This window comes from Centruroides sculpturatus, unplaced genomic scaffold, assembly GCF_000671375.1.
Source record: "Centruroides sculpturatus isolate CEXI.00-Female unplaced genomic scaffold, Cexi_2.0 scaffold652, whole genome shotgun sequence".
In the NCBI taxonomy this organism is placed as follows: domain Eukaryota; kingdom Metazoa; phylum Arthropoda; class Arachnida; order Scorpiones; family Buthidae; genus Centruroides; species Centruroides sculpturatus.
This window is the reverse complement of record NW_019384803.1, coordinates 311,910-329,082: the sequence shown is the minus strand read 5'-3', so window position 1 is coordinate 329,082 and position 17,173 is coordinate 311,910. Positions and strand designations below refer to the sequence as shown.

At 27.9% G+C, this 17,173-nt stretch overlaps 1 protein-coding gene across 1 annotated transcript; it reads right to left on the bottom strand.

Moving 5' to 3' along the window:
• Positions 1 to 13,341: 13,341 nt before the first annotated feature.
• Positions 13,342 to 16,713, bottom strand: LOC111629581. Its single transcript, XM_023373490.1, has one exon. It carries the CDS (start codon positions 16,672 to 16,674, stop codon positions 14,773 to 14,775), a length of 1,902 nt encoding a protein of 633 aa, XP_023229258.1. The 5' UTR covers positions 16,675 to 16,713; the 3' UTR covers positions 13,342 to 14,772.
• Positions 16,714 to 17,173: the final 460 nt, after the last annotated feature.

Genomic DNA, 17,173 nt, shown 5'->3' with positions numbered 1-17,173 from the left:
AACAATAAAACAAACTAGTTATTATTAGAATAGACTTTCAATATGGCTGACAAAAAAAAGAGAAAAATTGATCCTTGAACTCTTCAATAACACGACAATTTTTCAATTTGTCATTTAGATAAGTATTATCTACAGTGATGTTTAAATATTTTTCTGTGTTCTCTCTTTAAATAAAAGGTTAAAATATATTTCACTGTAATTTAAGACGGATGGCAATAAAGTGAAATTACTTTAGATAACAGAATTTCCTTTTTTTTTTTTTTTAATTTTAGGGTGTGACGTTAAAAATTCCCAACACGGGAACTTTTTCCTGGTTTCCTAAAATTATTATTTTACAATGTTTCCTGTTAACTTTATCGAACAATATTAATAGATGTACATAAATAAAATTTTGGCTTCATTTGTGATACTAATTTTAGAGCGCTGACAGTGATTTTTATATGTTCTAATTATTACAGATCTATAAGTTTTAAGTATGTTCACGTGCGTATTTATGTTCCTCACTATATTTTTAAGTGTAGGTGTAAGAGGTGAGGATGTGAATATGTGCGTTGAATGATCTGTCTGTAAGTCTAATATACATTTTAATAATATAAATCGGCATAATATAATACTTTACTGGATTATGTAATGTAAAAAATAAATTAAATCGCAACTAAAAATAATAAATTTACTGTTTTCGAATTAAAATTTTTATATTTTATAAATATTCTTGACGATATTTTTATACTGTAAAACCTGTTTAAAACGGAAGCAATATTCGGTACAGTACCAGTCCGGTTTACACAGGTTTTATTGTATATATTTACATACAAATACGTTTATAAATTTAATATTGGAGAAGGTAAAATGAAATTGTTATAAGATAATTCCGGGTGTTGAATATTAAACATAATATATATATATATTTTTTAATATAGTTACAATAAATATTTTAAAATATAATTTATCGTGATATGTGTTATTATGTAATTGATTTTTTTATTATGTATNTATCTGCTATACATAAAAATAAAAAAATATATATATGAATTTTAACACTTAAAAACATTAAAAAATAGAATAAAATTATCTTTTAATACTTAAAAAAAAAATCCCTCCTACACGAATAAATTAAGTAGAAACAGACTTAACACACAAATTTCTAAGTTAAAAATACTGTCGAGTGACACTTAAAAAACAGAACTGTACTGTTTATTCACAAATTTAAATTTATTTTTTTTTAATTCGCTTATTTAAACAAAAACATTTTAAACTTAATTAAAACTTTGGAATTAATTTTTTCTTAATTTACCTTTTTGATATTTTCTCGATAAACATGTTTGTTTATAAAAACACACTCCTCCTTACGTTCTTGCCTCTGTTGAGCCTTAAAGTAAAATTGACGTTCATCGTTGTATATTTTGCGCATGCTCCCACTCCACATGCTTCTTTACCACAACAACAATGACGTAATTGTCGTGACGAGAGGAAAAAAAACACCCCCGCACATTAGCGTTATATATAACGATTACGAATCGCTTATCATTTTCGTACGAAATTACTTACTTTAATACCCTCGCACACACTTAAAAGTTTGAAATTAAAAATTAAAAAAANCTAAACATAACACAGTTCCACAAGAAAATTAATTTATAGAAGTGCTTACATTATGAAATTATTCACAATAAGCATTACAAGCAAATGCAGAAATAATTAAATTAGATTCTTGTATAGTTTTTATAAACGTAAATTTGATAAATATTTGTATTAAAACGTGGTCCTACTTTATTTATTCCAGATTTACACATAAACTAAACAGTCCACAGATTGATTACATCCGAATTAGGGCCTCATGTTTTTTAATTTATTATTAATTTATCGAGAAGAAAAAGCCTCTTAGGGCTATAACATCTTTGTAACTGTCACTATACTACTTTAAAATTTTTATAAGTCAAATTTAGTGTATTTTCCGGTATGCCAGGCTTTCCTAAGGTGTTGCATTTGATAATATATGTCTTATACGAATTTTACACCCCAAAAAAATGAAGAAAAAGTTGATAAATTACAGCTTAAAACGCAATGTTTTATTATATAAATAATATAAAAATTAATAGATAAATTTCAGGGTTATATCATCAATATATAAATAGGATTTTACATGAATTAACGCATATGTATAAAGCGTGGAATTCACATACTTCCGTTATCAACTTCACTTCCTCTATGCCCTTCCAGTGAATGAAACTCTATTATTTATTATAACAATTATTATCTAAACCAGACTGTAAATCTTCGTAAAAAAAATCACGAATTTCATACAGAAATTTCATCAGTAATTAATTGATTCTTTCTTAAATAAGTGGGAAAAAAGTATCTTAATTTAGGAAAAAAAGGTTCATATAGTAGCAATACCCAATGCAATCAGGACTTTTTTAGCTGTCATTTCTTGCATTTATAAAACCTGGAAGAAGAAATTTGCAAACGTCAGAAGATTATATAATTAATTCGAAGATAAATTATTTTGAAACTGGATTTAGTCCGCGATATTACCCACCATTGATCGAGTGGATAAAACAACTAAACACTGGTAATTGGTCGCGGGTTCGCGCCCTACCAATAGGCTGGACACGTGAAGTTTTCCGTGTTTCCTTCGCTTCTAACATCCAAATAGGGGCAAGTCTTTCATAGAAACTCCCGGGTAAACGGGGCTTTCTATATAAAAGAGGATTTTCTACGTACATAGGCGGCACCCCCTAGGTTTTAACGCAACATCCTCGTGTAGCGTTAAAACAATAAGCATATTTTAAACTGAGTTTATATTATAAATTTATGACAAAAGGAAGCCATAACTATTAATTATGAAATAATAATAAAGTGGGAAGTTATCACTCATAACAAATTCGAAGGAAATGCCTAATTCTAAACGTACTTAAAATAGTTGACCGACTTTTGGGTCACCCTGTTTTTAATACAGCTTGGCCCAAAAGTCAGAAAACTAATTACGATTAATTAAGGATAAAATACAATCGAATTAATTGTATTTCTGTAATGTTTCTATCAGTTTACAGTTCGTATTCATAAGCGTTAAAATACAGTTATCTGACTTTTGGGACATCTTGTGTTATCGTGTACGAAATATANTAATACTAAAAAAAAAATCCCTCCTACACGAATAAATTAAGTAGAAACAGACTTAACACACAAATTTCTAAGTTAAAAATACTGTCGAGTGACACTTAAAAAACAGAACTGTACTGTTTATTCACAAATTTAAATTTATTTTTTTTTTAATTCACTTATTTAAACAAAAACATTTTAAACTTAATTAAAACTTTGGAATTAATTTTTTCTTAATTTACCTTTTTGATATTTTCTCGATAAACATGTTTGTTTATAAAAACACACTCCTCCTTACGTTCTTGCCTCTGTTGAGCCTTAAAGTAAAATTGACGTTCATCGTTGTATATTTTGCGCATGCTCCCACTCCACATGCTTCTTTACCACAACAACAATGACGTAATTGTCGTGACGAGAGGAAAAAAAACACCCCCGCACATTAGCGTTATATATAACGATTACGAATCGCTTATCATTTTCGTACGAAATTACTTACTTTAATACCCTCGCACACACTTAAAAGTTTGAAATTAAAAATTAAAAAAATAAATAAATAAATAGTTAGAAATCGCACCATCTAGCGATGAAATTGTTAATTAAATCATAATCTCGTTCGCTTAATTAATAAACAAACAAACAATTAATTCAATTCAAAATAAAAAGAAATCAGAGTTCCCTCTAGTGGAGGAATTTATAATTATGAAATTGAAAACGACCGTTATTTTTTTTTTTTTTAAATTCAAAAATTTAAATAAAGAAAAAACGGTCATTTTAAATTGTTTTTTTTTTTTAATTTCTTCGCTTAATTACGGCTTTTTTTATTACGTAGTTCTTATTCGGTTCGTGATTAATTTTATTAAAATTAAATTAAATTAATTTGGATTTAATATTTAGTTTAGAGATTAGAGAAATTATGTAAAGAAAAACAAAATGCTTCTGTATTTAATTACTATTAAGTTCTCTAAATAGCTGGATACTTAATCTAGAAAACATTATCGAAATATAATACTTGAAAAGATTATTTTGTTCGGGTTTAAATATAATTTAAGTATTATTTGTAATCGTATACGTGTGAACGATATAGAAATTCGATTCGATGAGAATTTCGTAAAATAAAAAAACTACTTTATTACTTTTATGTATTAAAAATTATAAATAAAAATATATTTTATAATGTACACGAGAGTGACAAACTTTATCGTGTTCGTTTGTGCATTAAACAGAACACGACGCTTACGTAACAATTGATAAAATAGCGTGTCATTTTTGTATTATAAAGAAAGAAACATGGCACCGCTACTTTTAAAACAATAAAACAAACTAGTTATTATTAGAATAGACTTTCAATATGGCTGACAAAAAAAAGAGAAAAATTGATCCTTGAACTCTTCAATAACACGACAATTTTTCAATTTGTCATTTAGATAAGTATTATCTACAGTGATGTTTAAATATTTTTCTGTGTTCCCTCTTTAAATAAAAGGTTAAAATATATTTCACTGTAATTTAAGACGGATGGCAATAAAGTGAAATTACTTTAGATAACAGAATTTCCTTTTTTTTTTTTTTTAATTTTAGGGTGTGACGTTAAAAATTCCCAACACGGGAACTTTTTCCTGGTTTCCTAAAATTATTATTTTACAATGTTTCCTGTTAACTTTATCGAACAATATTAATAGATGTACATAAATAAAATTTTGGCTTCATTTGTGATACTAATTTTAGAGCGCTGACAGTGATTTTTATATGTTCTAATTATTACAGATCTATAAGTTTTAAGTATGTTCACGTGCGTATTTATGTTCCTCACTATATTTTTAAGTGTAGGTGTAAGAGGTGAGGATGTGAATATGTGCGTTGAATGATCTGTCTGTAAGTCTAATATACATTTTAATAATATAAATCGGCATAATATAATACTTTACTGGATTATGTAATGTAAAAAATAAATTAAATCGCAACTAAAAATAATAAATTTACTGTTTTCGAATTAAAATTTTTATATTTTATAAATATTCTTGACGATATTTTTATACTGTAAAACCTGTTTAAAACGGAAGCAATATTCGGTACAGTACCAGTCCGGTTTACACAGGTTTTATTGTATATATTTACATACAAATACGTTTATAAATTTAATATTGGAGAAGGTAAAATGAAATTGTTATAAGATGATTCCGGGTGTTGAATATTAAACATAATATATATATATATTTTTTAATATAGTTACAATAAATATTTTAAAATATAATTTATCGTGATATGTGTTATTATGTAATTGATTTTTTTATTATGTATTGTACATTTAGATTATTCATAAACCTATCTAAATAAGGAAAGTTAATAATCATTGTGTATTTAAATTGCTGTAGTAATCACGATTATGCTACATGCTGTATGGAATCTTTGGATTTGTTAGACCCGGTTTAAAAATATCTGAATATGTTTATTTTTCTTACCTAATTTAGATAATGATGTAGTAAATTCAATGAAATATTCCTCAAATAAATCAGAATTTAAATTATATTTTAATGACTTTTCAGTTGGTCTTTCTTCAGTCACTTTTATGTACCGAATTATGTGCATAAAAGTGCATTTTCTATGCCATTTTATGCACATAAAACGATAATTCTTCGACTGTTCTAAATAAAAATAATAGTAAATCATAATTCTTAATATAAAAAAAATATATATGATGATTAATACATAAAATATTAGTAAATAAAATTAATAAATTTCTATCATATTCTAGTATAAAATTCAGTTAAATAGTTCCATTCGCTATTCAATTTATCAGTTTATATAAGCCACGTTTTTCTCCTTGATACACGAAAATTCATCAATGCCTCTTATATAAAATTCACTTTAAAAAAAAAACTTTATTAAGTTTAAAATAAATTTATAACGTATAAGTATACATAAATTTATGTTAAAGATAGTACTAGAGTGAACTGAATAGAAGATAAAGTAGGCGATTCCCGGAAGTTAAAGTGCAGAAGTAACCGGTTTTAACATTTAAAAATAAAATAAATGTAATAGTTTTATTATTTAAATATTAAAAGTTACTTTCTCAGAAATTTTTATTACGTCAAGTTCAGTGAAGTTGCTATAAACATGAATGTTTATAGCAACTTTACTGAACTTGAGCAAAATATTAATTCCCTTTCCTTTTATTCTTTTCAATTTAATTAATTTATTTTTAATTGGAAGAGATCTTTTTATTATAAATTTATTGCTCTTATTAATTTTAATTAAACAGATAATGTTTGATTTTTAAAATTTAAAATGGCGTAAAAATTATTTGTTTAAACTGTAAAAATTTCTTAAATTTATACATAATTTTAAATTATTTTATATTTGTATACATCTTAAAACTGAATATTTTATATTGTTTAGTTTAAAAAAAAAATGATATATATAATTACTAGGCACCACCATCTTGAAACAAAATGGCGACGAGCTGAAGAAAATAGCTTTTGTGAAATATTATAAGTGTTTTTATATTTTAATGAATATTTTATATAAAATATTAATTATTTTTTTTAAATGTTGAAACGTCGAAAAACTTATCTTATTGAAGAAACAAGAAAATTCTGACACAGATCTACAGACTAATCAGTCTTTTACTAATCATTAGAGAGATTTTTGAGAAAATTAGCTTTGGCAGATTAAACTAAAAATCAAATGAAAATAACTATTATTTATAGACAGTAGACCTATGGTTTTAAAAGAAGAAAATATATTGAAGATCCAATACTTAATTTGCCTAATTTCATAAATGCTGGTTTCCGTATAAATAAAAATACTGTTGCACTATTTCTGGACATTCAAAGAGCTTTTTATAACACCTTGCACGTACTCAATCATTATAACTATTATCCATATGAAATTTTCCAAGTTTTATTATATAACTAACAGAATTAAAAGCCTTTTATTAGTAAATTAATTACAAAATAACTGTACAGGTATCAAATATGGAATGAAAGTAGCGGGAGTAACCTAAACAAAGGTAGTACCCATAGAAAGTCCTCTCGGATACATTAGCAGATAGTCCATAAATTGCTTTGTAGTATTCCATCAAACAAATCTGACCTTAAATGTCTACTTTCTTTTGGACTTTTGGATAAGACTCATTGGGTATTTCTGGATCTCCTGTTGGTGTGTTGTCAGCTTTTCTGTGGAATATAATGTTTAATTTATTGCTTAAAGGAATTGAAAACTCCAAATTGAAAGCTTTGGAAATGATATGGTTTTAATGACAAGATATAAATGACTACGAATAAGAAACTAAATGAAACACCTATAAAAGTTATAGAATGGGGTAACAAAAATAAATTAAAATTTAATTTTCAAAAAATTATCAATGTTATTACGCAGTAATAAAGTGCCAAAACCTCGTTTAAAATTTGACAATGAATTCCTAGTTTGGATTTCAACACAGAAATACTTAGGTGTTAAATTTTAGTTTGATGTATAGTATAAGTCATGCAAATTATCAGTTTTGTAAGTTAAATATAGGTTCTAAAAGTTATTGTGAAAGCAAATTTGCAAATTGGATATCATGTGGACAGATGTGAAAAAATGCACTTAGTATTTGAATATCGAAACTTACCGAATTTTATTTCTTGTTACAATTCAGCAAATTATCCTCTACGCCACATCCACTTGTGGTTATGCCATATACACAAAATCAATAGCAACTGAATGTCTTAGTGTGCAAAGGGTTTTTGCTTTAGCAGTAGTTAGATGCTGCAAAATTGTTCCCGAGGAAGATGTTTTGGTTTTAACTAGACTATTGCACAGACATATAGCTATAGAAAATAATATATTAATAATATATAAGAACTAAAATGTTCTTAAGTAAAACCAGAAACTCCTTTAGTCAACTAACTGCCTTGAATATGTTCCCAACATACTCAAAGCAGTTGAATCTTCTATTCCGGGAGTATGCCCTAAGCATGTTTACAGAATAGAAGAGCGAGCAGTGAATGAATACCTTCATTCCTCAGTAAAACATAAATCCCAAATTACTGTACTGTACATTAGAAATGGACAACATACAGATGCAAGATACAGACATAGACATTAATACTTATGATTCAAAATTATCTGGTAGTATGGATGCTAGCATGCATAACAGGAATAATTGCTTTATTCTTGTGAACATTCTAAAATATCGTTTACTAGCGCATACAGCAATAATTCAAGCAAAAACTAAAGCTCTATATAGACTTCACGTTCTGCTTGAATTATTGTTGTGTGGATTTTATGGATCTCCAAATTACAAAACAAATCATTAAATATTAACTAAAAAAAAGCCAAAGAAATACTAACTTATCTCAGTCTGATGGCAAATACAACGAGATTAAACTAAGCAATCAATCACTAATTATCAACCTTTCTATAGAGTTTTTTGGCACGAGTGGCAACTTAAATATGGCACCTTTTCTTTATCTAATGAAAGACTTAAAAGTTTTTATACATATGTATATTTAGAACAAAAAGCAACGTGCAAATATAAATTTATATGTTCCTAATTATTAAATAATACACATATTGCAATATGTTTATTTACGTAATTTTATTAAATAAAATATTATGCGATTTAGAATTTTTAGGGCTAAGACACTTTGATGTAATGTAAAGAAATTTTGTTCTAGTGTTTACAAAACTTATCTTTTTATATATGACAACACTAAATTTACATTGCAGAAAGTAACGAAAATCTATTGCTCATAGTACGAGCAATTCGAGTAACATTGTTTGCGAGAGGGCACGCAAGGCGCATTTGTTACACATTAAAAATGTATTTCTGGAAAATTTTGAAAAACAGTTCATAGAAAAAATGTATAAGTACACGTGATACTATGATTTTTCATACCCGTCGTATATGATAGTTTACTATGAATTTATAGTTCGCCCATGTAACAATTTTGGTGCCCTGGGTACGTGCCTCTCTGCCCCTGCTCTAGACATACGTTAAAAACATCTCACAGAAAAATGGAATGTTCAGAAAGGTAATAATACATTATTAAATTATTCTTCCCAAATGTGCAGACTTCTTTAAAATACCAAATTCAAGAGTACAGCTTTAAAATGTTTCAAAACTTAACAGGTCATAGTAACTTTAAATCATTGGCACCCTACGGATTCTGCTCCCGCGAAACTGGACAATAATAAAACATCATACATTCAAATTATATATATCAAATATAAAGTTATGACTTACACTTTCATAGTTTACGCCTACTGAATCTGTTAGTCAAAACACCAACATATAACTATTCTATAATTCAGCGAATATATCCTACTTCCATGCTAATTTTTCTCACGCATACGATGAGCTGTAATTCTTTTTCATCTACGATGTAAAAAACAATTATTATATTAACCTGCTTATAATGTTTTACTCCATTGGGATGGCAGCACTGAATAAAAATCTATCTATCTATCTATCTATCTATATATATATATGCATTAGTTAAACAAGATAACATATTTCGACAGACCTCAACAGGTGACATACATGAAGATAAATTAAGAAATTAAATGATGTTTTTTGTATTTTATTCCGAAATTATTATTACGCCTATTATTTAACTACTCTACGCTGAAGTATAGTTTTAATAATTTTTTTTATAATTATAAATTAATTTAGAATCAATAAAAAGGGAAGGATGGATCGATGGAATAAGGCAAAGCACCAGTTGGGCGATCTGTCAAGGGGAAGTACTCTCTATGAGAAACTGACTTCTATTTAAGCAGTTTCGGATTTATAAATGTGTCCTGGGCCAGAGTAGAAAATTTTTGAAGTATATTCCTTCTGAACTAAGTTGATAGTGACGTAGACGACGCGTCACAAAAACCACCCTGATAGGTGAGTACCGAACTACAATATACTTAGGCCTAAACATAACACAGTTCCACAAGAAAATTAATTTATAGAAGTGCTTACATTATGAAATTATTCACAATAAGCATTACAAGATATTATAAACATCCAAATTTATTTATTGGTCCACTGCTTGCCTTTCTTGTGCTTGATAAAAAATACTTCGCGCTCGGCCATTTGAACAGAACTGAATTTCCCGCTGCCTTATGATTTGAATTTTTATTAGTGTACTTCTTTATTTTTGGAATTTTTAACGTATGAAAACTGTAAACTATTATCGTGCTGCGTATTGTGAGTAATTAAACTATACAATGTAAGGACTATAAATGAATCTTTTGATGGAACTATATAGTAAGTTTATTGGAGCTCTTCGGTCATTTTTGTGACGTCATGTCGCTTACGTCACTATATACAGTATAATAAAGACACACATTTTAATAAGGAAAAAATCAATGCTTAACTTTTATCTCGTGATCACGTAAACAGTAGAGACATTTTACCCAGGCCTGACATTTACGAAGCCTCAAAAACACAATACAAAGTATACAAGTGCAACAGAGTGAATAATAAGGTAAAAATACAAAATTTTCAGTTTAAAAAGGGCCTCAAAAAATTGTGTTGTACGTACTTCTATTTCTTACAGATAATAGCTTAATAATGTAATCAATATCAATGGCATCAGCAATATTTGCTCACACTTTTCTAAATGGGCACTTGATTCACGCATAGTTTACCATTGGTGAAGAAATGAGTTACGACACACACCGCTCGATTGTGTTAAATTGAGCGATAACACGTACAGCAGAGGTAGGTCAGCCTAAATGACTGCCATCTGTTGGAGTTTTAAAGAACTACTTCCCCAGAGTTTATTTTAATAACACAGTAAAACCTGCATAAACCGGAATGTACAGTACTGAATATTTTTTCCGGTTTGGCAAATTTCTTTTTTAATATATAAAATCGCTCCGTTCCGAAGAAATTTTTCCGCTTAGACAGGGTTTCGTTTTATTTAGGTTACGCTAGGGATAAGTTTTACTGTAATAGCGAATTATTTAACGAACTTTTTCTTTCAAAAATATAATAATTTAATATTTTTAATCCTTTTATATCCAGCAACGTTTTCCCCACTCTCTCTCTCTCCAATACGAGATTAAACTAATAGCATTTGATTCCGATTAAATTTTTAATTCTAGATGCACCATGACACTAACGATCATTAAAATTACGAACTGCCTATGGCTTCATTATTCGTCGTTAGTCCATTGTTTCATTTATAACTACGTATCTCTACGCGTTTCTGGATTAGTCAATCAAGTTCGATTTAAAGACACTACGATTGGTCATTTCAAAAAACGTCAATAGAAAGAAATAAAGATAACAAAAATTGCAACAGAAAAGGTCTTTTTAAGGTTAAAGCTTTAGAAACTAAATTATGATTTACACGTTCTTTTTTTTTAATGGCCTGACGATTAATAAATAAAATGGCATATTATTCGAACTTAAAACGTTAGTGGCTACCTTTTTGTCTTATCGCACTTACAAGAAAGTAGTTTCTGGAAGTCGGAGACTGTAAATTACAAATCAATCCTCGATAACAATCGGCTGTTGCATTATTAATGCCAAAAATTTCTCATAAGAAAACCGGGAGAACAGATGTTTTTTTTTTTTTTTAAATTCACTAACATATTCGCCATTTTTTGAATGCAAAAATATTCGCATCGAATCTCAAATAACGTTATATAAAAGACCACCTAACTGGTACGAATTTTATACGATATTTAATTGATAACTACGTTTAGAATTCTTACATCACGATGAATTAAGCGCATTTTAAAAGAAAGTACAATGCAAATTCTGTAATTACCAACAACTTTAAAATTCTAGAACATAAAAAAAACCGCAAAACAGAATTAACGTTAAATGAACTGAGATGTTTTTAAAGTAATTATATTTTTTAAAAATTTAATAAATGTATTGAAGTAAATAATACGGACGATAAATCATGGAGACTTCAGAGAGATTAATAATCTATCCATTCAAATTCAATATGATACAAACACATCTGTAATGCTAATAATCAATATTTCATGCAATGAAACGCGATTGCATAACACTGAATAGTTTTAAATGTGACAACTGAATTATACATAAAAATACTACCAATTTCTGTGATCTTTCATAGATACAAATCACATCTATGATGATTTTGATCATCTTGATGAATTTGCACCCATTAGCCGTTACAAAATTGCGCTTAATAGTACATAAATTTTATTTTTTTGTCGATACATAGAAAATTTCTTTAAATATTTCAGCCTATGAGCATCACTCAACTGGATGCAATGTTATAAACGACATTAAGTGATGGAAGAGAAATAAAACACGAGTTTTTTTTTTCTACTTATTTTTCCATCATTCGGAGTATATCGAATCCAATATTGTTCGAATTTTTCGTCGTGTGAAACAGCTTTACTCACTGCATCGATATTATTTGCCTTAGATGCTTATCCATCAGAATTTCCTGGAGAATTGCATTTTCTATTTTCATCAAACATTTTTAGAGTACTCTAAAAATATCGCTAATTTTCTTTCGTCTTATTCATCTTATGTAATACTGTTTGTTAAATATCGAATTTCTACTTTATTTCCTCTTGCCCCTACAGAAATTCTTCGTTTTCTTCTCCTTTAAATGCAAGAATTGCGTTTGCATGCACCAAATCTGAATCAATATACTTATAATTTCGTCTTTAACGATCTAATTTTACGTTACACACATTTTTGTTTTAATAAGCTTTAAGTGATATACTGTAGCACGAAACGTTTCTCTGATACAAACGGGATTCTACGAAATTTTTATAAAATTTTCTCTACTTTAAATAAATTCTGATCGATTTTCTAATCGATACATCAAATACTGTTTTCTTTGATCGATTTTCGATCAGGTAGAACACGTACTATAGAATTATATAACATATATTTCTTTAGACAAAGACATTTTAGTTTTCAGTGAGGGCAACTCTTACCTTCCATTCAGTAGGGAAAGGTTTAGTTATTTTCTATATATACACACACCCTAGATTCATAAATAGCAACTTTAAAGAAAACACATTGCCATATCTGAAAGAAATAGTAAATCTGCTGTATGTTTATTTTTAGTTTCTGCAGGCATTTCTAAATAATGGATAAGTAACTTAAGAGCATACCAATGTTTAGAACTGATAATTTTATAGGGTCAAAAATAAATTTAAAAAAAGCAATAGAAATATCATATATTTTCTTTTATTCCATTGAAAAATATAGAGCAATAGAAATGCATTACTAAACAAACAAATTGTCATACAATTGTCTTCTAGTATGGAAAATCAATATTCACATTATAAACAGATATTAAAGCTATTTATTAATTAAAACAAAAATTTTAAATATATAATGTTCGAATCATTATTTATATGTATATAATATATATAAATACTGCTTCTTGTATGTTGATAATGCACACTATATTTAAAAACATATAAAGTTATAGTTTACACTTACAATACTATACTGTCTGTTAAAAAAACAGAACTATGGTCTGTCCAATTTAAGATAACATTTAGCTTAAATTATTTATAGAAAGATAAAGTTATATGAAGTAGAGACAAATTAGTTTAGTTGCTATGTTACTGTAAGTTACAGTAGAAAATCAATACAAGGAAGTAACCAGATTTCTTTAAGTAAGAAGTGTCATTAATGTCTGATAAGGCTTACTTTCTGATGAGATGAAAAATGATAAAGTATAGTACATTAGAAAACTAATTTAAAAAATATTGTTAGTTACTTTCTAAATTAAAGTTTAATTATTTGAGTGGAAAAAAGTTTGAGGTAAATAGTTTTTTGTTCTATTGACATGCAACCTTCATGCCATTAATTGAAACTAAACGTTACATCTGATCTGCTATACATAATTTGAATATTTGTAATGTTTTATGGTCCCTAAGTATTGTGAATTAAAATTTATAATTATTAAATATAATTTTTGTAATAAATTAAAATATCTATGGGATAAAAACTGTTCCAATTTATATTCCATAGATAAAGTACAAAGCAGAAATGTTATAACAGAGATTATTTTTGTACAGTAAACACTATATTTTATTATTAAAAAAACCTCAAACTTCAAAACAATTTGAATTTGACTATAAGAAAAATTTTCTACAATAAATTATTTAACTAATTGGAAAAATATATTTTCATATAATTAGATAACTTAAATTAGACAGACAATAGTTTTACAGCTGAACATTGTATTTTGGCACTGAAGACACCATGTGAAAAAATTATAGTGTAAAACTATAAACATTAATTATCCCTTCCACTTAATACTATGCAATTTTTTTTACACATTCAATAATTGAATAGATATCAAATTTAAAATAGATAACATACATTTCTGTTTTATGAGTATTATTTTAATATTGTTTGAATAATTGGAACATTTCTCAAAATAGAATATGAATAAAAATTTTGATGAATTGAAAGTATGAGGAACAGTATTTACTTTTACAGAACAAATCAAATTGCACAGGGAATTTCTGTGCAGAGTGGAAAGGAATAATTTTAAGATTTTTAAGGACAAAGCACAAAATTGAGCATAAACTGATTGTCATTTCAAAATATTCCATAAATTGTACTTTTGCCATATTCAACATTTAGAAATGCAGAAAAGTCTTATGTACACAAATATTTTATCACAACATCAATATATACAAAATATTTGTATGTCAATATTTATCAAAAAATTAAATTAGCTCTATATTCACACAATAGCAATATTTTCTCAGGATGGTATGTTGAATGCAAGAAGATTGATTGCCGTACTCATTAATACGGCTAATGTCGCCCAGTATTTGAAACGAGCCATCTTTGGACAGACGGACTGTGGACTCAAACAGACCTTTGCTTGGATTAGTTTCTAGCATAATGCTCAATGTATAATCGATATCGGCAGAAGATACTGATGGATGAGAAAGAAGTCTTGAGGCACTTATTACTTGACTTAATGTCAAAAGAGCACATGAATGAGTATTTCTCCTTAATTCTGATAGCAGTTCATTTATTTTAGTAACTATAACATCAGCAGCTTGCCTGATTTTTGGTAAATCTACAGTAAGAGGAATCTCTTTACCACATGTGCAATAATGATCAGGAATACCAGCTGCTTCACAAGTCCGATTTAATGGAATGTTGCTAAACAATGAAATACCAAATTTGGAATAAGAGTGACCAAGCATTGTTCTTTTAACTGAATACTGTAAAATATCCATCAGTGTACTATATGTATCATAATGAGTAATTAACTTAGCTGTATTTGCTTGCAAATTTTTTATTGCTTGTGGCTGTTCATTGGCTAGTATAGCAGGAACAAATATAGAGAAAAAAGGCATTCTCTCTTCAACCCGTCCAACAGGAGTTTTTCTAATGGCATCAAAACGGTGTCCGTGATCGGACATGAAAATGAAAATTGTTCGAGCAAGAAGATTATTTTCATAAAACATTTTTAACATATTGACAAAATCCTGATCAGCCGAAGCCACTTTTGATAAATATTCATGACTTATCTCAGCAAGAAAGGAAAAGGCAAAATAATTACTCCTATTATATTTGACGATAAAATCTTCCAAGTAATTCATCTGAACAATATGTTTTGGAGTGGGACCAAAACATAAATGAGAACTCATATGGTTTATTTTAGAATTTTCTGCAGCTAACCAAAATGGACGAAAATAATAGTCAGTTGGAGGATTTTTAAAGCCTGGTGCAAGATAATTAAAGAGACCAAATTTTGGAAAATCTTCAATAAAAAGTGTTAAATAATTATTCTGTGAATAATTATTCCAGATACAAGGCCATTCATCAAATTTAGATTCAGAAGGCAATTCATTCCCATAAGCTTCTTTTCCTGTTAACATGGCAATGAGATTAGGAAAAGTATTGTCGCCAACTTTATTCATGCCACGAAATATAAACGATTTCATATTATCCTTTAAATACTGATAAGTATTTGGCAAAAGCCGGATAAAACTTAATCTTGACATGGAATCAAGTCCAAATATAAGCACGTTGAAGGAATGATTTGAAGATCTCTCAGTATCAATATTTCTAACATGCGTATGAATTGCCGAATAAATATCAACGCCGTAAAAATTTGAACAAGTCACTAAAACAAAATCAGATGAAAGAGTAATTCCTTCTGGAGGGAGATTCTGTTTCTCACTATATTCTATTTGATCATCATTGTCCAATTTCCTGACGATATACTGATAACTACAATGAATATTCTTATAATTTGCATTGACAATCGCCGTATGATTGTATTGCAGAAGGCCCGACTTGTCTACAAAAGTAAAATAACCTACGCCAGTTCTACATTTAATGGGTCTTGAACTTGTTATATAAGGCCATATTGAATTATCAAAAGGATGAATTCTTGGCAAAACACATGTTTGGTTTGGATTTACTGGTTCTTCTATATCTAAATTGTAGTTGAAATATAGATGTTGTAATATGTGTTGGGACTTGAAATTCCATTGATGTATCAAAGAAATCACAGTAACAATACATAAAATTATAAAAATGCAAATTGCTTTCCTGTGTACATGTAGCAGTAAATGTCTTGTCTGTTGAATCCATAATTTGAACATTGATTTAACCTGAAAAAGAAGGAGTTATAGGTTAATATATAAATTTAATAAATTTTAAAAATTATTTATTCTATAAACTAGAAAGCAGGTAATTTTATGATAGTGTTTACAAGATCTTCCAAAAGAAATGCTACCATTTTAAATTATTATAATTACATTAATTATTATTGGGCTGCAATTTGAAAAATTTATAGACTTATAAATTCCCACTGTTGTCTGTCCATCTGTCTTTCCTTAATCTCAAGAATGGAGTTAGATGAAAGACAAGACCAGATATGGAAACCTTAGGAGCTGGAGACCCCAATTAACTATATATGAATTTCCAATGCAAACTAGAAATCATGTTATTTCAATTCAAAACTTCCCCTGCAAGCAGTTAGATGATCAGCACAACTCTATTGCTAACAGAAAATTATGATGTATAGAAGTAAGACACTACTAATAATTTGAAGTGGAGAGCATGTAATTTAAATTAAATAAATTAAAAATATAATAAAAA